This window comes from Penicillium bovifimosum (assembly GCF_028826915.1).
Source record: "Penicillium bovifimosum strain IBT 22155 chromosome Unknown utg000003l_segment0_segment0, whole genome shotgun sequence".
In the NCBI taxonomy this organism is placed as follows: domain Eukaryota; kingdom Fungi; phylum Ascomycota; class Eurotiomycetes; order Eurotiales; family Aspergillaceae; genus Penicillium; species Penicillium bovifimosum.
Window position 1 is genome coordinate 3,040,282 of NW_026622712.1, and position 23,245 is coordinate 3,063,526.

Sequence of the window (23,245 nt, forward strand, 5' to 3'; positions counted from 1 at the left end):
AAATCAGAGTTCCAAGCAAAACAGGTGGGACGAAGAAGAAATACAAGAGAAGACCGTGAATTCGTTGAATGCATCAATGTCATTAAGACGCTTTTTGAAATGGAAAGAAGAATCATGTTGTACGTCGTTGAGCGTGGAATGAGGCACGGAACCTCATTCTAAAAGTCGTCATCCAATTCGTCGCTGTCCCATTCATCTTCGCGGTCGTCTGCCACTAGGTCAAGAAATCGTTGAAGACCAGGGTGTACCTGTCCCCTTACTTGGTTGTAACCCACAACCTCCCAATCGATGGGACGGCCATCTTCGCCGGCCAATGGCTCAGGCGGATTGTGAATTCGCCGAACGGGGTGTCGTGGATCCCCGCGCTGCGGAAGAGGACGCGGAGGAATATCTGCCCACCGGATAGGGGGCCTCGCCTGTCGCCTGGCGTCCCGGTTTTCGCGATTTCGTACTTCTGCCATGGCGCGAGCTTGAGCTTGGCGTTCGGCTGCGGCAGCGCGAGCGGCTGCGTGATCACGTCGGCCCTGTCTGTGACCACCGCGGTTGACCTGGGGTGGAACAGGAGCCGGGGGAGGTGGGTGTCGGTGGATATCATCATCTTCATCGTGGTCAAATTCGAATGCAGGTCGGTCATCATCGCTTTCATCTGTGTCTTCGGGAACGACCACTACTGGTCCGTCATCCTCGAAATTCAAAAGTGCCTCTGGAATGCGGTGGAGGGCCTCAGCACCGTCCGGGTTGATGCCATCGCCACCTTCCAGATCCCAGAGACGATTGTAGCATTGGCCTTTCGGATCGTTGAAGTGTCTGTATGGGTTGTCTGCGCACAGCCAGGCCGAGCAAAGATAGCAGAAGTGTGTGTCGCATTGGAAGCATCGCATATGGTTGCATCCCATTTGCTTCTGGCAAGGCACATTGCAAGTTGGGCAGGGGGTCGTGTACAGGCGCATGTATTCTTCAGTTGCCTTCTCTTCCTCGGTCTGCTCGCCATTGCTGCGGCGAGGGAAGCAGCGTACCAGTTCACCATGCCAACCTTTTCGACAGACTGAGCAGAAGGCGTAGCTGCATTCTTCGCAAATTGCCACACGCTCCGCCATGGGAGGGAGCTCCCCGCTATTATTTTCGTTGCGGGCCTCCGCGGCATCTTCTTCGTCGGAGCTGTCCAACTCATCTGACAATGGGTCATCTAGCTTAGGATGTCGTTTAGATCGTGCAGGTCCTTGGCACCACTCCCGTGGACAATAAACAGTGGTTTTGTCGGCTTCGATCTTCCTTTTCCTCTTGAGATAGGCGTATCGCTGCACTGTCTCGGGGGCCAGAGGGATCTGAAGAAGCTCGCTGGGTCCGAGGGTACGATCACGCTTTTTGCGAGGCGGGGTGTCAGCTGCACCTGGCGCAGCCGCGGGTTTCTTATTGTACTCGCAATCCGGCGCCATGCACTTCACCCCGTCAACATTGCCCTCGGTGATGCAGCAGTTGTAGAAATCCTGCAAGCAGCGAATGCAAAAGACATGGGAACAACGAAGCAACCGATAGCAAACGGATCCCTTTTTCGGTTCCAAGCATACCCCACATTCAAAAGTTCCTTGCTCGAACGTTTCACGTTCAGCTTTCTTGTTGTAATCCAGGAGTCCAACTTTCAGGTCCCGTGGAAGGAAGATTTCGCCAGATGCATCCTGGATATTAAAGGTTGATTCCGCGAGCTGTTGGAGATGGTCGATGTACGTGAAGACGACCAGATCCTTTCCACCTTCCTCCCAAAGTCGGCGGCAATCTTCGGTCAATCGGTCAATGACTGAGGGCGATAGCCATGCAGGGACGGTGCTTAGACGAACGGTGGGTGGCTTCTCGGTTGGGTAGCCCTCAGGCAATTCGATCTCGAGGTTTAGCGGAGGCAGGTGTGTGAGGGCATGGGCATCTTTGACTGGCGGTTGGTTCAACTCCCCTTTGGACTCATCCAAGGATGTCGGAGGGGTAAAAGTGGCAACGAGTGTGGCATCCCGTGGCTGTTGGAAGCAAACCGAGGTTGGAACGGCAGGTGCGACTGGAAGATCAAAGACGGCTTTGAAGGGCGAGGAAGGATCGATCTGTATTTCGGGGAAGATGGCGACAATCGAGGAAAGCTCGACCGAGCGCTCATCCTCGGGGAACTCGGATTCTTCGTTCATGGCGGGATGAAACCGGGTGTGATCACTCTGCGAAGATTTCTCGGGTTGATGGGGCGTTGCAGGTTGGACCCCGCTGTCGTCGAACCGCAAGTTAGGGACAATACTGTCCTCTGCACTGTCTTCGAGGGCTACCCGCTCATGGCGCAACAGAATTAATAAAAGGGGTATTTGTAAGACTAGTGACTGGTCCCAGTTGAACTGTCTCTTCAGGACGATCGGGCACGAATGAGGGGGGGGTCCTCTCCTGCAGCAGAATTCACTTCGAATCAGCGTTGCGATTGAGACCCCTGGTGGAAATTGTGACGAACAAAAAGCAGATCAAGGTATGTCGAGTATTCCTTCCACTGGCCAATATTCAGCGTAGAGTCGGGAGGGGTCTAACAGATGATGTAATAGAGAATCGGGGGTAAGAGGAGAGAACAGGTGCGTCATGGTTTGGAAGTGGGAGATGTAGAAAGAAGAGGGAAGAGATGGAGGAGGAAAGAGAAAAGAATTCAGAGAGGAACCTTGGAACCTAAGAAGGACCCAAATACACAGTACGCAGTAACTGAAAAAAATTCATAAAAAACAGAAGAAAACCAATTGGAAACATCAATATTTGCCTCACGTGTTCCGCCTCTTTTTGTTTCTTTCCCTCTTTTTCCTTTTCCCCGCCCAATCTGTGTTGACTTTCCTAATCGGTTAATCTCCTAATCGGCCCCCCTTATCGTCAAAAAAGCACGGACTCCTCACATAAGACACTTTGACCCTGAAACTTCGAGTCTCCAAATTTCAATTCACTCTTTCCCTCCTTTTCTTTCCTGCTCCTTCTCACTGTCCCATACTTTACACAACCATGGAAGATACACCATTAGCTTCGTTGTCTCTGACTCATGTTCATTACGTGTGTAACATCACTTTACTGTGCGGTTGAGCTTCACTGACTGGTGTTTAGAACCCCAATGACCAACTGTCCTATGCCTCAGCATGGATGGCATTGGTCCCACAGGCACTATGTGTCTCTTATGCAACATTGATCTGGTCAACAAGAGAAGTAGAAGTGATCATGATGTTTGTGGGACAAATGGGGAGTGAAGTCTTGAATTTGGTCTTGAAACGCGTCATCAAGGAAGAGCGACCGAAAGGTAAGTTGTCATTGGTACCTTGGGTATCAATTACCTGCCCTGATGGATGGCTTAACTGACACATGGAATTCACAGAGATGTTCGGCAAGGGGTACGGCATGCCTTCTTCCCACGCTCAGTTCATGACCTTCTTCTCCGTGTACCTCACGTTCTTCCTCCTCTTCCGTCACAGCCAAGCCTCCGCTAGCTCTTACCCCAATGTCGCCGTCCTCCTACGAGTCCTGGTTATGCTGGCTCTTTGCATTGGAGCCGCCGCCGTCGCCGCTAGCCGCATCTACCTCAACTACCATACCCCGAAACAAGTCCTCGCCGGCTGTGCTGCTGGGTTCGTATGCGCCTGTGGGTGGTTCATGATCACTAGCCTGCTCCGACGGTCTAAGTGGATCGAATGGACCCTGGACACGACTATCTCCCGGCTGATCAGAGTCCGGGATCTCGTCGTTAGTGAGGACTTGGCTGAGGCCGGCTGGCAACGTTGGGAGTCCCAGCGGTTGAAGCGTCGCGGTCTCAGTAATGGAAAGAAATCGGAATAGACGGTGCGCCTTTTAGACTATACCTTGCACTAGTAGCGAGCGAGTGTTTACTTCCTGTTCACTTATCTCAAAGCAAATTATTCCCATTTGTTATTAGTACTTGATGCGTAAATAACGGACGGATAAAAGACACACAAAGCCTTTGTATGGTGGTCACGTGAGTGGTTGTCTCCCGTATCGACACCGCAGTTGTCAACCTTCTCATGCACTGCGGAGACAAGAGGAACAATGTGTAGTGATCTATCTGTATGAGCCTAACTTGAGTTCTACTCTCCTTGTTGCTCATTGACCCGATGCCTGGAGTGTCTGATACCTGGTGATCCACCCACACAACATTCTGCCAGGAACACAGAACCCAACAAGTCTCCGATAATGGACGCAGCTTCTGATGCACCCGAAGCCACGATGCAGGAGCATCATATCGTCAAGGCAGATGAGATCGATCAAACAGGAACCGATATCTCGCCTGTTTCAGATGACCAACTTATGGAAGAGGTGGCTGAGGGGGCTCCGCCAGGAACAGGCCTCTCAGGCCGCACCCGCCCCTGAGATGGCGCCCTCTGCCCCCGAAAGGTCCATGAAGCGACCCGATCTTCGTCGTGAAAACTCAGTTCCACCTCCACCTCTGCAGCCACCGCCGCCAGCTCCAGTTCAGGAGAACGCGGGCCAAGGAACGAGCTCGCTGAGCTTATCCGAGCTGCGGAAGCTGGTGAGCGATATGCCCAAAATTGAGCAACCAGCCTATGCTTTTGAATATGCCGATGCGCAGAGTTTTTCTGAGGAGCTCGACGAATGGTTTCAATACAATGACTTTGACCGTGTCATGTTGACCGGTACCAAAACCACCTTTAACCATAAATGGCCGGCCTTTTGCCAGCAACACCAGTCAAGTACGCCCGCGGTGTCTTGGCTCGATGCATCCCATGATCTACGGCACCTGTTCATTTCTCGGATGATTGAGGACTTGCAGCATTCGGAAGTTTCTGTGCGATTGGAGGCCCTTGAAACCGTTTGTTATGTCGTCACTGGTGTGTGGGGTCTCACCGGTGGAAAAGTAGCGCCCAACTATCCGTCAGACGTGGACTCCAAAACAGCGGCTGAAACGCCATTACAGAAGTCTATGCAGATTCAATGCATCGAGGAGAATGTTTCTCTCCTCCAGGAATGCTCCGGCGTGACCGCTCTGGTGGCGTATATGTGCCGCCTCTTTGATAAATCCCGCTCGGCAATGGGCTCGGACTCAAGCATCGACTACGAGAGACTCAGCCCGGGCGATATCGCTGCCCCGGAGCGTGAAGCTAACTTGGTACTTACAACTTTGTACTTTGCCGTGGAAGTCGGCCGCAGACAACAGGCGCGAAACCCTCAGTGCAGCTCGATTCGCGATGCATTGACTGACTCATCGCCAAATCTTCTGGTCTCTATCGTTGAGATCATTGCCCGGCTGCGATGGGATGAGTCTGCTAATATCCCGCTGACGAGGATTCTCCTGTTGCTCTGGAAGTCCCTGCTTCTTGTCTTTGGCGGGGCCGATGATTTAAAGCGCGCAAAGGAAGTCCTTGAGCCTGCTCTCTCAGCTGAAAAGGATGACACAAAACGCAGAACGCCATTCTTACACGCGTCTCCTTTGGACTATCATCTCTTCCGCCAGGAAATAACCTCCAAATACCCAGCCTACAACCCTCCACCGCTTGTTGTTCCATTGGAACTGGAGAACAATTCCATCCTACCACCTCTTCCGCATAACTCAGCTAGAGCGAACGCATCCAATGGTATATTCTGTGGTGTTGGCCCATCGGTCGCCGGTGGAAATGGTTCTATCCTCCAGCAGGCCGTTCACATCGCAACCCCGGCACCATCTCCACCGCCGTCACCCGCCGGTCCAGGAGGGAAAGGTGTTAAGAAACAGAATTACCAGACCAACCAAAATTTCCCCTTTATGTATCCACCCCTGGATGATTCCAGCAACCGCATTGGCGGCAAGGGTACCACCGAACGCCAGGACGCACTGGTTGGCAAGAAATGGGAGGGCAGCGATGTTCCTGCGTCCATCATTGAAGCCGGAAAGCTTTTCTCCACCCATGTCAAGATGACCCGTGCGATGCGGCAGCTCTGGCAGGAGCGTGAACACTTTATGAAGTATGATCGGGGATGGAACTCAGAGGATGCTGCTCACTTCCCCGACAATGTCTCAGATGATCTACCGGACGACTTTGAACATTTGGATTTGTCGGGCGATGAGGAGAAGACGAAGTCTGAACCCGCACCAAAACCAGTAGTCAAAGAGACAGATGATCCTGATATCCAGCGGCGTCTGGATGCGGTTGAGTCATTCTATGTGAGTGCAAGCGTTCGTGTCCTAGCTTGATATTTGCTTACTTTTGTCCAGTCCCGAACCCTGGCGTACCTTCAATCCATCACGATCGTGTTCCTGAAGATCATCCTGACAAATGTCAGTGCAGTGGTCAACCAGGCTGGTAGCCAGAGTACCAGTAACGGTCATTCCATGGCCAGCTCTGTCGATCTCTTTTCCGATGGATCCATCGATGAGCTGGACAACATCCGACTCCGCGAGATCACGGGTAAAGCCGTGTCTGGCACTCTTTTGCTTCTTCTTAAGTGGTTTAAGCGATCTCGTGAGTTTCACCGCGAGGTATTTGAATGAAAACCCGTTGCTGACGCATCCAGATATCTTGAAATTTGAATACATGACACAGCTTCTACTTGACTCCAACTACATTCCCTTGATTCTCAAGATGTTTGCGCATCAAGACGTCGATCAAGCGGTGGCACATAAGAACGACCGCGAAGACCTATCGTAAGTCCCCCAACATCACTCCTCGCCTAAATAATTCACTCACGCAAACCAGATTCTTCCACTTCTGCCAAAGTAACACAGATCACCCTCTAAACGAGGACCACTCAGATGGCGACACAGAAAGTGAAGACGAAGCAATGCCTCCGCCAATCTCCCGCTTCCGTCCCGACCCAACAGCAAACGGCAGCATGCCTGGTCTCCACGAAGAAGACAACCTGGAAGACATGCTAAACGGCATCACCCGTTCCACCCGGCCCGAAGTCGACGAACTGGGCTACCCAACCGCACCCCTCCCGAAAGAACCCATCAAACTCTACTCCTTCCGCAACTTCTTCTCCGCCATCAACTACCTCCACGTCATGCAAAAGATAACCCGCGACAAGGCCCACCGGTGTCTCCTCCTCGTTCAATACAAATCCAGCAACATCCTCCGAAAGGGCCTGAAAATCCCAGACCCCCACCTCCGCTTCTACACCCTCAAACTCTTCAAGTCCCAGGTCCCCTACTGTGGCCGCAAGTGGCGTCAGAGTAACATGCGCGTTATTACCGCTATTTACCTTTATTGTCGTCCCGAGCTGCGCGATGACTGGCTCGCTGGCTCTGATGTTGATGCTGAGGTTGAGGAGGCGTTGCCGTTGGAACAGGCTTTGCGCGGTCTTACGCATTGGTGGCATCTAAGGCAGTATAAGGATGTTATGGGTGGTGAGGAGGGGTCGTCGTTGGTGGAGGAAGAGCGAGATTTCTTCGTTAGAGAGCTTGAGGCTATGGGCTGGGGTGCTGCTGAGGAGACTTTGAATGGGGTTTGTGAGGAGGAGATTGGGGGCGTTATGATGCATGGTAATGAATGGGATGGTGTGCCGCTGCCTATGGAGGGGTGGACCGGGTGGTCGTAGATACATATGGTTTACTTCGCTATGAGATCAATGAAGTCGTTCTTTTTTCTGTACTTCTTCCCTGGACCAATGATGAATGATCTGCCTACATTCAATGGAACTGATATGTGCCACTACTCACTAGTAGTGCCAGCGTGCCAATCTCTCGTCCCACTTCCCCCGCGCCCCACATTCCCCAGATGCCCTACATCCTCCTCAACCCAGCCAACTGGCCAATATCCTTGAGTCTTCGTTCAAGTCATGGCTCCTTATTGACTTTATGTGGGGAGCCAGCTGTAGAATGTGACCCCTGGGGCCCTGACCCAGGACATCCGCTAAATTTGCGGGTCTATGAGAAGATGTCGAAGTATAGGTATGTTTCAACGTAGCTAAATGAGCCATGCTGTTATTATCTTTGAAAAGATACAAATCCCATGTCTTCACAACAAATCACTGCAAAAACCAAGACGGCACTTCAGGTCCCCACACAGCCAAAGACTCATCACCCGCCGGCCCGTACCCGATAGGAGTCTGATCATTCACCAAATCCCCATCCGCATAATGCTCAATCATATTGCCCGTTGTATCCCACCAGTAATCGAAGATCTGGGATCCAAGAATATGTCGACCGACACCCCAAACCGACTTGTAACCTTTCTTGGCAAGCCATTCATGTCCGAGTTTTTGGATGTCAAAGTCATGCACCTCGAATGAGCAGTGGTGGACGTGGCTTGTCTGATTCGAGCTCATGAAGAAGCTGTGGTGGTCGACGGGCTGGTCGCCTCGGTCGATGTGGGCGAATACAGCGACGTTCTTTTTTATTCCTGCTTCTTCTATGTAGAGGAAATCTGTGGGGACGAGGTTGAAGTTCTTTGTGTAGAATTCGACAAGGGTTTCGAAGTTGGTGCTGCATACGCCGTAGTGGCCCAGCTAGCTAACAGTTAGCCTTGATCTTGCAATGTTGGTACGAGTATAGACTGACCTTGTGGACTGCAGCCGGTCCTGGCTGAAAGCGCTGGAACCTGCGAATGCGTGATTTTTCGGTTTCATGGTTGACTTCAAGGATTGGGGGATAGGGCCCTGGAGTCGCTGGAGTCTGGCCGAAAAGCAGATTCATTGGGAAGCCCTCGGGGTCTGTCAATATCACCATATGGCCCCCACCGGGAGCATCCGTGAGTTGTTCGACCTTGCCGGCTGTCGGTAGTTTCGTTGCCCTAAGAACATCAGTATGCGGATATCGCATGCCGAAGTGTAAGAGATATTTACTTCTCAAGGTCTTGGTAAGATTCAACCTCGAACGTCCCACCGAGGAACTTCTTTGGTCCCTTTTTCGCATAGTAGACATAGGGATCTACTCCGTAACCTCGAAACCAAGCTTCTTCCTCGGTCCGCTTTGCAACAGTCATACCAAAGTCTGAATCTATCAGCCATTGCCTTGAAGGAATATAACCTTAGGACAGGCAGCTCCTTGCACTTACCCTGAAGAAAAACAGTGATCTCATCCAGGTCAGGATGCTGATATCTCATATGTGCCAGTTTGACAAGACGAATTTGGGATGCAGTCTGAATCGCACATCGTTCGCGCCAGACCTGTATACTCTCCGACTCAGGACCGATGGCGACAATGTCTTCGATTGAAGCACCTTGGCTAGCTTGCGTGGCCTGGTTGGTTCCATCAGTTAGATAGTAAAGTCATTCAATGACGAAGTAGATCTTACCATGTTCCCAATTCCCTCTTCAATTGACAATGATCAATTCAGTTCGATATCCGTGGTTTGAGGTGTCTGGTTTTATCGATGTCGCCACCCTTGGTCCCTTGATAAACCCCTCGGCTCCCCACAGTCCCGCATGGCCCCGCGTCCCACGTCTCCCCGCGAGACAAAGGAGTCTCCGCATGCGGGGGCTCCCACGGAATTATCTTTTCCTTTCTCTCTTCGTTTCTAACATCTCCTTGTCCTCTCAACTATATCGGATGTCCACCCCTTCTGTTCGGCTCGGGGGTGGACATTGCCGATATAGTTGAGAGGACAAGGAGATGTTAAGAAACGAAGAGAGAAAGGAAAAGACAAGTAGAGTGGGAGAAAAGAGAGAAAAGAAACCGGAGGGAGCAAGAAAATTCTAAGACCGCATCTAGGATTATTAATCCATGGATTGATCCATGGATGTCTTCTGGATCGGTGGAGTATCTCAAGTGGATCGGTGAACAGATCGTGTCATCGTGATGTGAACATTCACAAGTGGATCAGTGTATTAATTACACGTGAATCCAGGGATTGAGCTCATCATCTTCCTACCTTGGCGACGACTAAGGATGACTGTAATGACTTTCTTGTGCCTTGCCTCCGTGGCTGATAGACCGTGGCTTATTGACGCCTTACATTTCAGGTTTCCAGACTTCGACTCAACCGCTGAGCATAGAAAGCATCGCTCACCGGTTTGCATGAGAGAAATCATCGTAAAAGCAGGATTTCCACATCTTGCGTTGTTTCGAACCCGGAACCCTTGTCTGATAACTAGCAGCTTTCGTAGTCGATCATGGATTTTGCGGTGCTTTTATCGCACAGAGTTTCCTTGGTCTTGCTTGAGGTCTGCAGTTCTCTGTAGTCTGTTCCAGCGAAGGCTATGTTCTTGTGCCCATGCCTTGCCAGTCGACTGACGTCTTCTGTCCGAATGAGATGTCTTCCGAGGGAGATTTCGTTGTGATCTTGTCTCGGATATATGAATGTCGATCATGGATCATGCGAGGTTATCGAGGTATTTGTGCTAATAAGCCGGGATATCCGATCATATCCCTGTCAGAGTCTAACCCAATGCGATTTCCTGGGTATCTGCTTTTGATGGTTCTTTGTCAATCTCATGCTGCTTGAAGCACCCATGTTCAACCTCGAAAAAGGGAAATGGATCTCTGAACAGGGCCGATTCATCCCTGGGTGCTATACCAAACTAGGCAGCACTCCCGTGTGCCGGCCGATCGGGCAGCCATCTGCCCATCTCGGGGTTCACTCCAGAGCATAGTTCCTGCAACGCCGGTCGCCGGACGTTAATGGATGCCATACCATACCATAGTTACTGCAGTCTGTCTAATGGCGGGAGGCTGGGCCGATTGAGTCTATAAAACCGATACATATGCTCACTCACTGGCGATCCGGATTATTCTCATTGCCAACCCTTGGCAATGTGCTTTACCAACCCCCAACCGAAACCAATCGCCTCAAACAACCGCCGCTCAGATTCATTGCTGGTCAATGTGAGTTGGGAAAGTCCACGGACATGCGCCGCAGCCGTTATCACAATTCATGTCTGATGATTCCAAATACAGAGAAGAGAGAACCAACCGTCTAGCCCGATTGTCGTATAAAACCGATCGAACCCATGATCGTACATCTAAAATATGCACCTAATACATTTAGCGCGATAATAGCGCGGCGCTTCCTCGATATGAGGAAAGTCAAAAGCGAAGCAAACAAAAAACCAACAAGATTGAAGAGTTATCATTGAAGGTCAGACATATCCCAGTCCATATACCCAATTTACCAAAAATGAGGGTTGCAAGTTCCATTTCATCCATGAATAATTCTGGTCCCCTCATCTGTCTGATTCTGTTCTCCGTCTCCTTCACCGAAAGAACTCATTATAGTCTCCTTCTACACATACAAAAGCCCAACAACAGTCATGTCACAGCGCCTCCTGAACAAAGTCTGCCTCATCACCGGCACAGGCGGCAGCATGGGACGAGCAGCAGCCCTGAAGTTCGCGCAAGAAGGCGCCAAGATCGTGGGCTGCGATATCAACACCGAAAGCGAAGCAGCAACGATCAAAGCCGTGCAAGACCAGGGGGGAGAAATGATATCCATGTCTCCATGCGATCTCACCAAGCGCGAAGACTGCGAGAAACTAGTCAGTCTAGCTATCCAAACCTACGGACGCATCGATGTCCTATACAACAACGCTTCAAAGGCCTATCTGGCCTGGATCGACGACTTCCAAGATGACACCTGGTACAAGACCATTGACCAGGAATTGAGTCTGGTCTACTTGCTCTCGAGAGTTGCCTGGCCACATCTTAAAGAGTCTGCCGCGTCTATTATCAATGTGGGCTCGGCTAACGGCTGGATCGCTATTACTCCGGTGCCGGGCCTGGCGCACACGGCTGCTAAGGGTGGTGTGATTGCTATGACTCGCCAGTTGGCTATGGAAGGGCGAGCTCATGGAATCAGGGCGAATTCGATCTCGCCGGGTATTGTCGAGTCTCTTCAGACTAGACCTTTGCTTGAAGACCCTGGTTTCAAATCGGGTGTGTTGTCGAGGGTTATGCTTGGTCGGATTGCTCAGCCTGAGGAGATTGCAGCTGTGGCTTGCTTCTTGGCTTCCAGTGAGAGCTCTTATATCACAGCTGCTGATATTCGTGTTGATGGAGGCATGACATCCTGGTAGTGATGCTATCACTATTTCCAGTGTAGATATTTCTGGCCTGTTTTGGGTGAATTTGATCTTACGGCTGTGCAGAAATGTCGAATCATGCATTGTCGACTTCGGCTTATATGCCTGTTTACTTATGTTAGTCACATTTCATCTGGGAGAATCACTTCGTCTGTGAATATTATGTCAAACACAATTCCAGCATGAGCACCCAGCTCTGCGAGCCGTTGCCTCATCGAAGGTTCCCAGTCATACTCGTCAGTCTCGTATCTAACTAGTCCCAAAGTGATCCTGCGAAGATTCGGCGTGAACGTTTCTCGGTCCTCGAGCCATGATTTTAGCACCTTCATAATGTGGTGATCCGCCCACTCGAACTGAGGCCAATCTGGTACCACGTCCTCATCATTTTGTAGACACAAATCCCAGGTGATGGTGAGATGTTCAAGATATTTTGGGAGTACATCCTGCAGGCGTTTCGTCGTGTCTAGTGCAAATCCCACCAGGAATGCCCATGGGACTTGAAGTGTCTTCAGATTGTCCATCACGACCATTGCACTCAATGAGCCCTCTGTCTTGATAGCAGGGAGATTAATATCGCCGTCTCCTCCCAAATAAACTTCGCCTAGTATTTTCAGGTCACTCAAAGTGTCCTTAAGACAAGATACCGCATCACCAATCCGATCAAGGTCAACGATTGGTGAATTGACTGCATCGAGAAGACCGCTGTCGTACCAGAACTTCCACTGCAATGATCTCAAATGCGGCGTGATTGAAAGTAGATCCCTGAGATGGTTCTCCCGAACGGTGTGGAAAACGAGCGATGTGAGGCTTGATGGGATAGGCAATTTTGGCTTTGGCCACGTTATCGCGAGAGGACTGTCGACGGCGAGCGAGAGACTTTTGACATTTGATAGATAGAAGAAGGGCAGAAGGTCAGCGGTGTTTTTGACCTCGTGGTCGCGCGCGTAGTCACGTCCTACTTTGAGGAGGTATGACACATGTTGGAGATGCCGAAAGTCCGGTAGCCCGTAGTCTACGGGCTTGAAGATGGCGGAACGAAGAACCATCCCGATAATTTCACTTCGCTGTGTCAAAGCAGGCCCCAGGCGCAGACACTGGAGATTTGGCATTTGGGCTAGGAGGAGTGCGACAACCGCATCGAGTCTGCCTCGCTGTAATTCTTGTATCCAAAGGTCGCTATACGGGACCCCAGTTTTTGAATGAAGGATATAGACTCGCTCAGCTCAGTAGGAGAGATGGGTACGAGACGGATGGTTCTCACGAGTGCGGGGTGTTTGGTTGGTAGGCCGGTGAGCTGAAGTTTTCTGATGTGAGTAGCCAAATGAGGCCTGGCCACCAGAGTTCGCAAAAGTTTAGTGACTGGGGGAGGATCATAATCATTCTCTTGCTCCCAGATCATTTGAATATTCTCGTAGAGAAATTTTGCGGCTACCCCGCGAACGTTGGTATGAACGAGACATAGTGCATAGAATTCATTCGGTGACAATAACTCGAATATCGAGTATAAGATGTCTCTCGGACAGCTGGTCAAGCCCGGGTCTCGATGAATCTATTCAAATTAGTCAGAATCCTGAGAAGGTTGGAAATGATGACTTACAGGTGACATTGTTGATGCTCTTGTGAGCCCTCAACCCACTACTGCGAGTGGAGTGGAAACTGAAAGAGTACTAGTTGCTAGCAGCCTAGCCCCAGGTTAGCACCTAGACTTAGCTTAGTACGGCCCCATGCCCCGTGGCAGGCCAGCGGGGCTGCAGCCTGCCGGGCTCTAACGCGGCTGCCTGCCGTAACCGAGTACGGCCGGAATATAGTTATACCGAGATGTACCCCTTAACCGCCAAGTGATCAGCGCCCTATTCATTTTCGTACGCTGCACGCACGTGGTCTCTATTGGAATGTCGGACCCCACAACGTTCATGAGACTTGCCAGTTAGTACCAGCTCCTTAATTGGATTCTCTCAGCATTAACCGATCTCAGGTCCCAATGAACGCCGTACAATTAGTCGTGAAGACCTCGGCTTCTACAACGCTCTCGTCGTAGGCGCAGTCTATGAGATTGCAAATGATGTAGATGTCGAGGCAGTCGAGTCTTTTCTTGCGCCTTTGAAACGCTGCGTTGAGGAACATCCGTACCTGAATGTGATTGTCAAGGAGAAACATACCGAGAAGCCAGCATTTGAAGCGGTTTCCCGTATTGATCTCCACGATCATATTTCAATCATTCACGAGGAAGGTACCAGTAACAGCAACGATAACGCGGCGATTCAAAAGGCCCTGTTGCCCATACTCGACCGACCATGGCCTGCTAATATTCCACCTTGGCGAATCGTCGTCCTGCCTCTGGCGTCACCGCTAGGCTCCAACCTGAAGCGCTGCTTCGTCGCATTTGCATTTTCCCATGCTCTTGGCGACGGTATGGTTGGAGTCACATTCCATCATAGCTTCTTAGAGGCATGGCGCCAGACCCCGGATGAAAAGGAGAATGGGTCCTTTGTGGTGAAACCACCAACACGAGCGCTTCCAGCGCCGTTTGATACGAAAGAAAGACTTCCCATATCTTGGAGATTCCTCCTCGAGCCATTGTTTGCAGCTTACTTGCCAAAGTTCCTAGGCAAGCTCCTTGGGATCCGCGCTTCTGCCAGCACAATAGATGCCGGCACTTGGATTGGCTCGCCCATCTTTTTCGATCCGACGGCTGCACTCCAGAGCAGAGTGAAACTCCTTGAAATTGAGGCACCGCTGGTCCAAAAGGCTCTGGCTTTGTCAAGAGCACACGACACTAAGCTCACCGGGGTGCTCCACCAGATGATTTTGCGCGCGCTGAGCAAGGCCATCCCTTCCCCAGACATCACCAACTTCGCCTCGGGGACTCCAGTTGATATGCGGGCATCTGTAGGGACTCCTAGCCTCACGTGGGGTCTTTATGTGTCGAGTCTTTTTGCGGTGCATCCAAGGATACCGAATGCCGCCGAGCCTGGTTTCTCTGAGGAGATGTGGACAGCTGCAAGTAAGATCACCAAAGATCTCGCGGCATGCGCTGCAACGCTGCAGGACCAAGTTATTGGTCTTCTGAGATATGTCCCTAATATGAGGAAGTGGACATCGGAAAAGATTGGGCAGCAGCGGGACTCTTCGTATGAATTGAGCAATCTGCTTGCTTTTGATGACAAGGATGGTGGTCTGAGTCGGAATTATCAGGTTAGCAAGATGGTGTTCTCGCAGCCTGCTAATGTGCCCAGTGCGCCACTCGTCTTTAATGTCATCAGTGTCAAGGGTGGGAGCTTGATGTGTACAATCAGTTGGCAGGCTGGGGCCTTGGGTGTGTCAGTGGCGGATGAGATGCCGTTCGTCGATGGGATTTCTTCGTCGATTCGCGAGGACTTTTTATCCTTGTGAGGTTGACTGATTGACGTTTCGCCGTCTCAGCTGCGAATCTCGGGAGGGGTTTCTGTACATAACTTATTAGTTATATTATTTCGTACATAATCACATAATCAATCCGGCTGAAGTGTTAGTTAATAGTCCGAGGCAGGACTTCCAAATGCCCCATGTATAAGTAAGTGAACAAGGACTCCAACACTGGGATATCACTACCGCGTCAGTCGACTGGGCTCTCATACTACAGTACTGTGTAACCCTTCGGCTCGGCTAACGCTTATTGACACGGAGATCATAGGGTGTGTCTATATCAACACCCTTACCAAAAACATAGATTCCGATCACTTTGGGCTCAAACTGGCCAACGATAGTATCAAAATGATGCTAATCATCCAAAAAATTGACCGACGCAGGGATCGAACCTGCAATCTCTTGATTCGTAGTCAAGCGCCTTGCCATTGGGCCAGCCGGCCTTGATGAAGATTTCTGCTTGGTTGTGATATATGGGGCTGCATGTGGATTTTAGGGCTCGGCTCCACTTTAAAGGTTTTCGTTCGGTCTTGGCCATATCCAAAGGGCACTCTCTGCACCAGCAATCGATGGAAGTAATTGCTTTGAACAAGACGGGTATATCTCGGGGTAACAAATTCAATGAGGCAAAAGGATAAACATGACATAGATCTTAGGAGTCCAAAAAGAGCAAAAAGAAATCTCTCCCTCGGGGAATCGAACCCCGGTCTCCCGCGCTTATCGGTTTTAATGACAAGCGGAAATCATCACCACTAGACCAAGGAAGATAAGATGGCTGAGTTACTGCTCGGCCACTTGGCTGGTTGATGAAGAAACTGGGAGATTGTGGCCTTATGAGCAGGTAACGTCTGGAATACCGAACACCGTTCTGCATCCTTCCGCAGTATATCTGTCTTATTCTGCGAAATAAAAGTAGTTTGTGCTCAAGAGCCGTGTTCGTGGGGCAAAGGCAAATATCAGAAGTCATCCCCGTATTCAAGCTTGATATTGACCCTATGTTGATATTGGCTATATCTCGGTGGGATATATAAGCACATGACCGTATTAGGTAGTTGACCGGATTAAATGCATGTAGACCTGAAATATCTTCCAAGGCTGCATTCATAGTTCCATGACTGCCGAGAGGCGTGCACGATAATTCATTTGATGTACCCACTACATGTATGAAAGTACTCTCTCACAGCGATGATCGATCAGAGGGTTGCAGCAGCACATTTATGTAGAGACTGAGCTGGAGGATATATGCAATGAAAGGCTACAAACTGTAATTTGGGCTTTGTACAGACTCGCCCAAGAATATGCCCATTTCTCACCTGCCCGGTATTATAGAGCGCTGGTACATTCTTCATTGCCGTGTATGGATGTGGTAGGCCTTGAGACTCGAGCCTCGGCAGTCTCGACACGAACTGCAACAAAAGACACAGGTAGCACAAGATCGACACATCCATGCAAGGGCCAACTATGCCCATTGCCCAGCCTCGCCCTCAGCCGACAAGACCAAGTGCATGCTGCAAATCAAACCCAATCAATTGCACTGCTTCAAGGCTGAGGTCGTGTTTGGTCGTGTTTGGTCGTGTTGGCTAGAACACATGACAACCCCCAGGCCGCTTACATCATCATTTTGTGTTCCCTGATCCGGATTGCGGATGGCGCTTTTCCACCAACTCCAGCCATCCAAAGCTTTCAAAACAAATTACTCTCTCGGAAATTACTCCTCCAACACTTGCAACCACCCTATATTGTGTCAGAAATTGACCCTAAAACATACCGGTGCAGGTTACAACCATACTCGTCACTCCCACGCGACAGCTCTGCGCCTTTACTCTCACCCCGACCAACCCCAATCGCATGGTTAGCCCCGACAAGATTTCCTTCAATATCTGATTCCCCTGGTCTGTCGCCAGGATGACAGGCCACGACCGGGCTTTACTCAAGCGTCGCTCCTCCACGCAGCACTACCAGACCTTCGATACCCCGCCGCCAAAATCGCGCGGACGACCCAACTCCGGCCAGTCCGAGTCCTCCGCGGACGGTTCCTACGATCCCCACCATGACGCCGCAGATTCCCGATTAAAATCATCACCGCTGCCAAGGAGGCAGATGGCAGTGCTGGCGATGATTGCATTGGCCGAACAAACGGCGTTGAACTCGATCAGTCCGTACCTGCCCGACATGGCATCGTCATTCCCCGAGGTGGAGGGCACGCAAGTGGGTGTATACGTGGGGACCATTGCCTCGGCCTTTGCGCTAGCACAATTCGCCACGAATTATTTCTGGGGTTGGCTGTCTGACCACGTGGGTCGCAAGCCCGTGATCCTGCTTGGCACTTTGTTGACTGCAGCCTGCTTTGTTGCATTTGGATTCTGCAAGACCCTCGCCCAGGCTATTGTCGTGCAGGCTTTGATGGGCATGGTCAACGGGAACCAGGGACTGGTGTCTACCTGCCTTGGAGAGATCACCGACCGAAGCAACCAGTCCAAGGCCTTCACCTACCTGCCGGTTTTATACGGCATCGGAGGTATTACAGGACCCCTCGTAGGAGGACTTCTCGTCTTTGAGACAAATCCGTTCACGGGCAACAAGAATCCATATCCTTACCTTGCACCGAACCTGGTGGCCGCGCTTGTACTCTTGATCGACCTCGTTTTGACAGCTATTTTCCTGGAAGAGAGCTTGGAAGACGCAGACAGTATCCCGAAGATCGGTAAAAAGGTGCGCAGCTTGTTTGCGTGGCTGTGGCAGTTCACCGGTTCTTCCCGTCATCCGACATATGTTGAGGTTGCCCCGACAGCCTCTCACCATGACCACGTGGAGACGGAGGACCATGACAGCGACCTGGATTCTGCGTCGGAGGTATCCAGTATCCTCAATCACCACGAGGAACTCTCGTATGACGAGGTCTTCAACCGGGATACGGTTCTACTTCTGTTGACCTATTTGATCTTTGCACTCTGCAACGTTTCATTCAACTCGCTATTTCCGATTTTTGCACAGGCCAAGCCTCCGGCTGGAAGGTCCCTCACCCCGTCCGAGATTGGTCTTTCTCAAGGATTTGCTGGTGTGGTCACAATCATTTTCCAGATTTGTATCTTTAACCGTCTGCGGGACAAGATGGGCAACCGATGGTCATACCGTGCCGGGCTCTTTGGCTTCGTGGTCTCTTTCGTCTTGATGCCTTTCATTGGATACAAGAGCAGGAATGGCAAGGGTCTGACGGGCAAGTCGGCCCTCATGGCTGTCGAACTTTGCTTTGTGTTGCTAGTGAAGACCATTGCCTCCGTGGGTGGACTGACCAGCGCTTTGCTTTTGGTAAGAAACCTTACAGACAAACACTGCACATCATACAGACGGGCCAAAACTAACATCTTTCCAGGTCACCAACTCCGCACCCAACCACGCCGTCCTCGGCGCACTGAACGGTCTTGCACAGACTCTTTCCGCCGCGGGACGTTCGATCGGCCCATTCCTCTCCGGAGGACTGTTTTCGCTGACAGCCAAGATCCAACCAAAGGGAGAGGCTATAGCCTTTGGAGTATTTGCCGCTGTATCGTTCATTGGATTTATCATGAGCTTTGGCATCCGCGGTCGTTCGCTTGAAGCAGAAGGCTGGAGCGAGGATAGTGACGGAGACAAATCGGATGATGAAGAAGCACCGAATGGGGCTTGATATACAAGACCACTGACACTGGTGCCATGATGTGACGAGTTTATGTTTTTCTTTCGTTCCAGCCTTTGCATTTGACTATACACCAGCCCTTTATTCAATAGACCATGCTGTTACATTATTGCTGTGCTAGCGAAGTATTCCGGGCAGCAGCCCGAAAGTTGTGACGGATGTGCTCAAAGAGACTAGAGTTACATTGATTGATTACCTTGCATATTAAGTGTAGACCACACTTCTCACTTCATATGAAGCCAGGTTATCACGGTCAACCCTCTGCTTCAAATCAGGCCAACACATAGATGGAAAGTCATTCAGCAATCTATCAACATAACAAAGCAAAGACTTAATAAGAAGGGTATAGTACGCAATGCATAAACATCATAACAAACCAAAAAAAAAAAAAAAAAAAAAATGAAACCCGCCAAAAGAAACAGAAAGAAAGAAAATCAAGCCCATCTCCACCCCGAATCCAGCGACTTCTGCCGCTCAATAACAGAAGAAAGCAAATCATTCCCCGGATTCCTCTCATTCTTCCTCCTCTGCCTCTGCAAAAGCTGCACAGCAGCCGGCGCATCAATCCCCTCGCCCGTATCCGTAATCTTAAGCGCCCACTTCGCATCCTCAGCTCCAAACCCGAGCTCATTGACTATCATATCGATTGCACGATCGACTGGGTCTAGGACCTGTGGTCGAAGCGGGGCTGGTATAGATACAGGTACAGTTGCGGGTTCATAGGTTGGTGTTCGTGGTGCTGTGTCGGTTGTTGAAGTTGAGGATCGATCTAGGACTAGGGTTGGGACTGGTGGTATGGAAGAGGGGTGACGGGAACTGTTTAGACTGTGGACGATGGCGCTGTATTCGGACATTGGTCGTTCGGTGGAGAAGGAGAAGCGGGTGGATGAATCTGGTTTTTGGTTTGTTGCGCGACGGGTGCGGAGTTCGTTGGCGAGGTTTGTTTGGCGTTGGCGTTGGCTTTGGGCGGTTGTTTTTACTGGGGAGGGGGTTTGGGATTGTTGCGGTGATAGGTCTGGGGAGTTGAGGGCTCGTTCTTGGAGTTCGTAGGCGCGGGAAATGGCTTCTTTGAGGAAGGAGGAGCGTGTTGCTTCGGTTTCGGTTAGTTCCCAGTTTGTTAGGCCGATGGATTGCGCTTTTTGGAAGGTTGCTGGTGTTGTGTCCGCTGGACAGACGGCGCTGAGGGTTAGGACGGCGCCTAGGCCGAGGGTTAGGATGTAGGAGGTCCATTCTTCTGTTTTTTTATTAGTTGGTATTACTAGGAGAAGGGATGGAGGGACTGCACTTACCGAGCATCTTTTCCTCGCGCACTAGATCACCTTCTGGAATATCCATTCCATCGAAGATGCCAACCTCCCGCGCCTCAACGCACTTCCCATGTAACGGCTGCAACAAAACACCCATGCAAGTCCAGATCTCGGTCATATCGTACATCTGCTTCTGCGATAGACCAGACAGATTCCCCCGTCCGAACCCCTCAGGCGGCTCAAAGAGGACATTACTCATACCAAATGGCTGTGTCATCGACGCCGTGGTAACATGGCCCCTAGCCTCGACACCACCCTTCAACCAATCCATCTGCCCGGCAATATCGTTCTCCCGTCCCTTCCCACATCCGAAAATCCGACAGAAACTCCAAACCCGCCAGAAAGCATCGTCGACTTCCTCCGCGCGCTTGGTGTCTATGCCCGCCAGTCCGCGCACTGTATCGCGACGCAGGAAGGGCGCGCATCGCGCCAAAACCAGCGCCTTTAGCTTCGCTAGTGTGTAGATGTCCTGTGCGTAGCGCTGTAGATAGACAGTGGGCGTGTATTCGGGGACTTGGGAGTCGGGATCGACTAGGAGCTGCCATTCCATTTCCCAGGGGGGCTCATCTCGCGCAGTTCCCAGGCGGGCGGGGACATCTTGAACAGGGTGTTTTTGATCAGGGGTAACTCGCGCTGCTTGAAGGCTGTGTAGATTTTCTTGTTAACCAGGGCGAGATTGAATAGATCGTCAAGCGCGTCGACGTGTTCCATAATCGACATGATCAGATCCACTGGCATGTCCACGGGCAGCGGGATATCCACGGGCTGGACCATTTGCTTTGCTCGAAGTGCCGACGTCGGCGACGGCGGCGTAGCAGGGAGCTCATAGATTTGTTCTGGAATTTTGATGCTACTCGCTTGTGCCGTGGAGACCAACGCCCAGCTCTGGCGGAGTTTGTTTGTGATGGACTTGTCGATTTCCACGTCTTCCAGTATTTCCGGGCCCGAGGAGCTGGACAGCGGAACTTGTTCGACGTGGTCGAAGGGCGTGCTAATGAGGTCGTTTGTTTGTAGACGGGGTAGCTTCAGCAGTAGACTGTCGCGCTCGCGTGTGGGGGCCGGATCCTGGGGCTCGGCGGAATGTGAAGATGCAACGGTGTGGAGAGAGTCCTCCGACCGTGAGCCCGTGCTAATTGCGTCGACTTGGTTCTTGCGAGTGAAGCCCAGGAAGGATTTCTTCTTATCCTTTTTGGAAATGCCCTCCTTGGAGTTCTTCGCGTGAATTTTGGCCTCGGCCAACAGCTTATCTCGCGACTCCCGCATGCTCAGTCGGAAACTCTTTTCTTTGGTCGCACTTTGGCCCTTGCTGAGCCGAGCATCTTTCTTCCAGCTCGCTCGGGTCGCCCGCGCTTGTGAATGAGGTTTCGTCGATGGGGGAAGAGGCGCGGGTCGGGTAGCGACCAAGTCGCCGTTATTGCGGCTGATCTGCAGCGGCCCGTCGACGATAAGCAGCGTTTTCTGCGACCAGTCTTTATCTGTCAAGCCTGCGAGGGCATCTTCGACTTCCTCGGCGGCGCGCGATAAAGTCGCGATATGACGGGCGCGATGGCCAGCGACCATCAACTCTGACCGTCGGGCACGGGGCTGGCGCTGAGGCGGAGGCTGACTGTGTCCGCGTGAATGGCGGTGGTAATCATTCGGATGCTTGTGTAACTCATGTTTCCAGTCGTTGATGGCGGAATGCTGCGGCGAGACTGACCAGTCTTGTAATTCGCGCGAGGCCGACAGAGGGGAGTCGCTGTAGCGCTTGGGAGCTACGCTGCCGGGAGAGGGTTCCAGTGGCAATGGCTTGTTTCTGTCACTGGACACCTTTCTGATTGGGCCTGGGCGGAGCTGCGAGGGGTGTGGCCTATGCAGGCGGGACGGCGATACCGAGGCCGAACGCGAGGGAGCAGAAGCAGCATCGTCGAAGACGCCCGCTGCAACGGGGGAGAAGACGGAGTAAGCATCTGCTGTTTTGTATGGGAAGCGTGGGTCCTCTCCCCAGAACTCGCTGTCGACGGTGGTGATGGAAGTCCGACGACTATAGCACGAAGAAGCACAGTCCAAGACCTCCTCTGAGGAGTTGGAGGTCGCCAGTGGAGTGACAAATTCATCTACAGCGGCGTCGGTCGAGCTGCGATATAAGTTCTGCACTCGTTCTTCCAGCTCGCGTTCATAAAAGGACGGCCTCGTCGGACGGTCCATTTTGGAATTTGCACTGGAGCCAGTGCTGACCGGGGAGATGACCGAAAAGTGCGAAGACAGCTCTGGAAAGAAGCGGGTCAAACGGGATGCAGAGCGCTGGTGGGACGGTCCAGACGACAACGGGGAGATTTCAGGATCGTCGGATTCCTGGGAGTCCAGGTCAATCATAGCATCCCGATTCTCCAGCGGGGAGGCAGACGAGGGGTCCCCGATCTCCCCGACTGAGATCTCTTTTTCTTTGATGCTGGACTCTCCTGATTGGCTTGGCTTTTGGCTCTCTTTAGTTTCGGCGTGCGCAGGGGACGCTGTTCCAGAATGATCCTCAATCGGCGCTGGCATTGTTGGTAGCTCTTTGTTGGGACTCGTTACATTCAACAGACTCGACAGACTCGACAGACTCGACAGACTCGACATGCTGCCACGGAAGGCTGTCGCAGGTTCGGAGGGAGTTATCTTCTCTATCTTCAGCGGTGGCGGCCGGTGATTTCCTTTCTTCTGAGGGGACTTGCGACGAAGCCGAAGAGGCAGAATCATCAGAGGGGATGCCATATCTCAGCCTTAATTCTGGATCTTCTATTTCTGGGGCATTGTTGGCCGGTCTAGGTCTTGTTAGCATGTTACATCCTCCAAAGTCACCGGACAGCAGATCACCACATACTATTGATTGGGGTGGTAAAGAAGACTAGACTCGGGGCGTTTCTTTGTAAAAGTAGTT

General features: G+C 51.5%; 10 protein-coding genes across 10 annotated transcripts; 5 read left to right on the forward strand and 5 right to left on the reverse strand.

Annotated features, from left to right (window-relative positions):
- Positions 1-158: 158 nt before the first annotated feature.
- On the reverse strand, positions 159-2,168 carry N7515_004199 (RBR-type E3 ubiquitin transferase; the record flags this gene model as incomplete). The annotated part of the gene is made up of 1 exon (XM_056664943.1): positions 159-2,168. The coding sequence occupies one exon, from the start codon at positions 2,166-2,168 to the stop codon at positions 159-161; it is 2,010 nt and encodes a 669-aa protein (XP_056524000.1).
- Positions 2,169-3,003: 835 nt separating this feature from the next.
- N7515_004200 (phosphatase PAP2 family protein) lies at positions 3,004-3,825 on the forward strand (the record flags this gene model as incomplete). The annotated part of the gene is made up of 3 exons (XM_056664944.1): positions 3,004-3,051; positions 3,103-3,292; positions 3,368-3,825. 3 exons carry the CDS (start codon positions 3,004-3,006, stop codon positions 3,823-3,825), a joined length of 696 nt encoding a protein of 231 aa, XP_056524001.1.
- Positions 3,826-4,197: 372 nt separating this feature from the next.
- N7515_004201 (FAR11/STRIP family protein) lies at positions 4,198-7,536 on the forward strand (the record flags this gene model as incomplete). The annotated part of the gene is made up of 5 exons (XM_056664945.1): positions 4,198-4,320; positions 4,349-6,163; positions 6,215-6,461; positions 6,514-6,643; positions 6,696-7,536. The coding sequence occupies 5 exons, from the start codon at positions 4,198-4,200 to the stop codon at positions 7,534-7,536; spliced, it is 3,156 nt and encodes a 1,051-aa protein (XP_056524002.1).
- A 429-nt stretch (positions 7,537-7,965) lies between these two features.
- Positions 7,966-9,236, reverse strand: N7515_004202 (VOC family protein; the record flags this gene model as incomplete). The annotated part of the gene is made up of 4 exons (XM_056664946.1): positions 7,966-8,445; positions 8,498-8,709; positions 8,994-9,177; positions 9,234-9,236. The coding sequence occupies 4 exons, from the start codon at positions 9,234-9,236 to the stop codon at positions 7,966-7,968; spliced, it is 879 nt and encodes a 292-aa protein (XP_056524003.1).
- A 1,951-nt stretch (positions 9,237-11,187) lies between these two features.
- N7515_004203 (SDR family NAD(P)-dependent oxidoreductase) lies at positions 11,188-11,949 on the forward strand (the record flags this gene model as incomplete). Its single annotated transcript, XM_056664947.1, has 1 exon — positions 11,188-11,949. The coding sequence occupies one exon, from the start codon at positions 11,188-11,190 to the stop codon at positions 11,947-11,949; it is 762 nt and encodes a 253-aa protein (XP_056524004.1).
- Positions 11,950-12,077: 128 nt separating this feature from the next.
- N7515_004204 (uncharacterized protein) lies at positions 12,078-13,064 on the reverse strand (the record flags this gene model as incomplete). The annotated part of the gene is made up of 1 exon (XM_056664948.1): positions 12,078-13,064. One exon carries the CDS (start codon positions 13,062-13,064, stop codon positions 12,078-12,080), a length of 987 nt encoding a protein of 328 aa, XP_056524005.1.
- A 5-nt stretch (positions 13,065-13,069) lies between these two features.
- On the reverse strand, positions 13,070-13,573 carry N7515_004205 (uncharacterized protein; the record flags this gene model as incomplete). Its single annotated transcript, XM_056664949.1, has 2 exons — positions 13,553-13,573; positions 13,070-13,504 (listed from the first exon to the last, which is right to left on the reverse strand). Exons 1-2 carry the CDS (start codon positions 13,559-13,561, stop codon positions 13,070-13,072), a joined length of 444 nt encoding a protein of 147 aa, XP_056524006.1. The 5' UTR covers positions 13,562-13,573.
- A 274-nt stretch (positions 13,574-13,847) lies between these two features.
- On the forward strand, positions 13,848-15,348 carry N7515_004206 (uncharacterized protein; the record flags this gene model as incomplete). The annotated part of the gene is made up of 2 exons (XM_056664950.1): positions 13,848-13,881; positions 13,931-15,348. The coding sequence occupies 2 exons, from the start codon at positions 13,848-13,850 to the stop codon at positions 15,346-15,348; spliced, it is 1,452 nt and encodes a 483-aa protein (XP_056524007.1).
- Positions 15,349-17,265: 1,917 nt separating this feature from the next.
- N7515_004207 (MFS transporter) lies at positions 17,266-19,027 on the forward strand (the record flags this gene model as incomplete). The annotated part of the gene is made up of 2 exons (XM_056664951.1): positions 17,266-18,669; positions 18,734-19,027. 2 exons carry the CDS (start codon positions 17,266-17,268, stop codon positions 19,025-19,027), a joined length of 1,698 nt encoding a protein of 565 aa, XP_056524008.1.
- Positions 19,028-19,470: 443 nt separating this feature from the next.
- Positions 19,471-23,079, reverse strand: N7515_004208 (F-box protein; the record flags this gene model as incomplete). The annotated part of the gene is made up of 3 exons (XM_056664952.1): positions 19,471-20,270; positions 20,326-20,940; positions 20,976-23,079. 3 exons carry the CDS (start codon positions 23,077-23,079, stop codon positions 19,471-19,473), a joined length of 3,519 nt encoding a protein of 1,172 aa, XP_056524009.1.
- Positions 23,080-23,245: the final 166 nt, after the last annotated feature.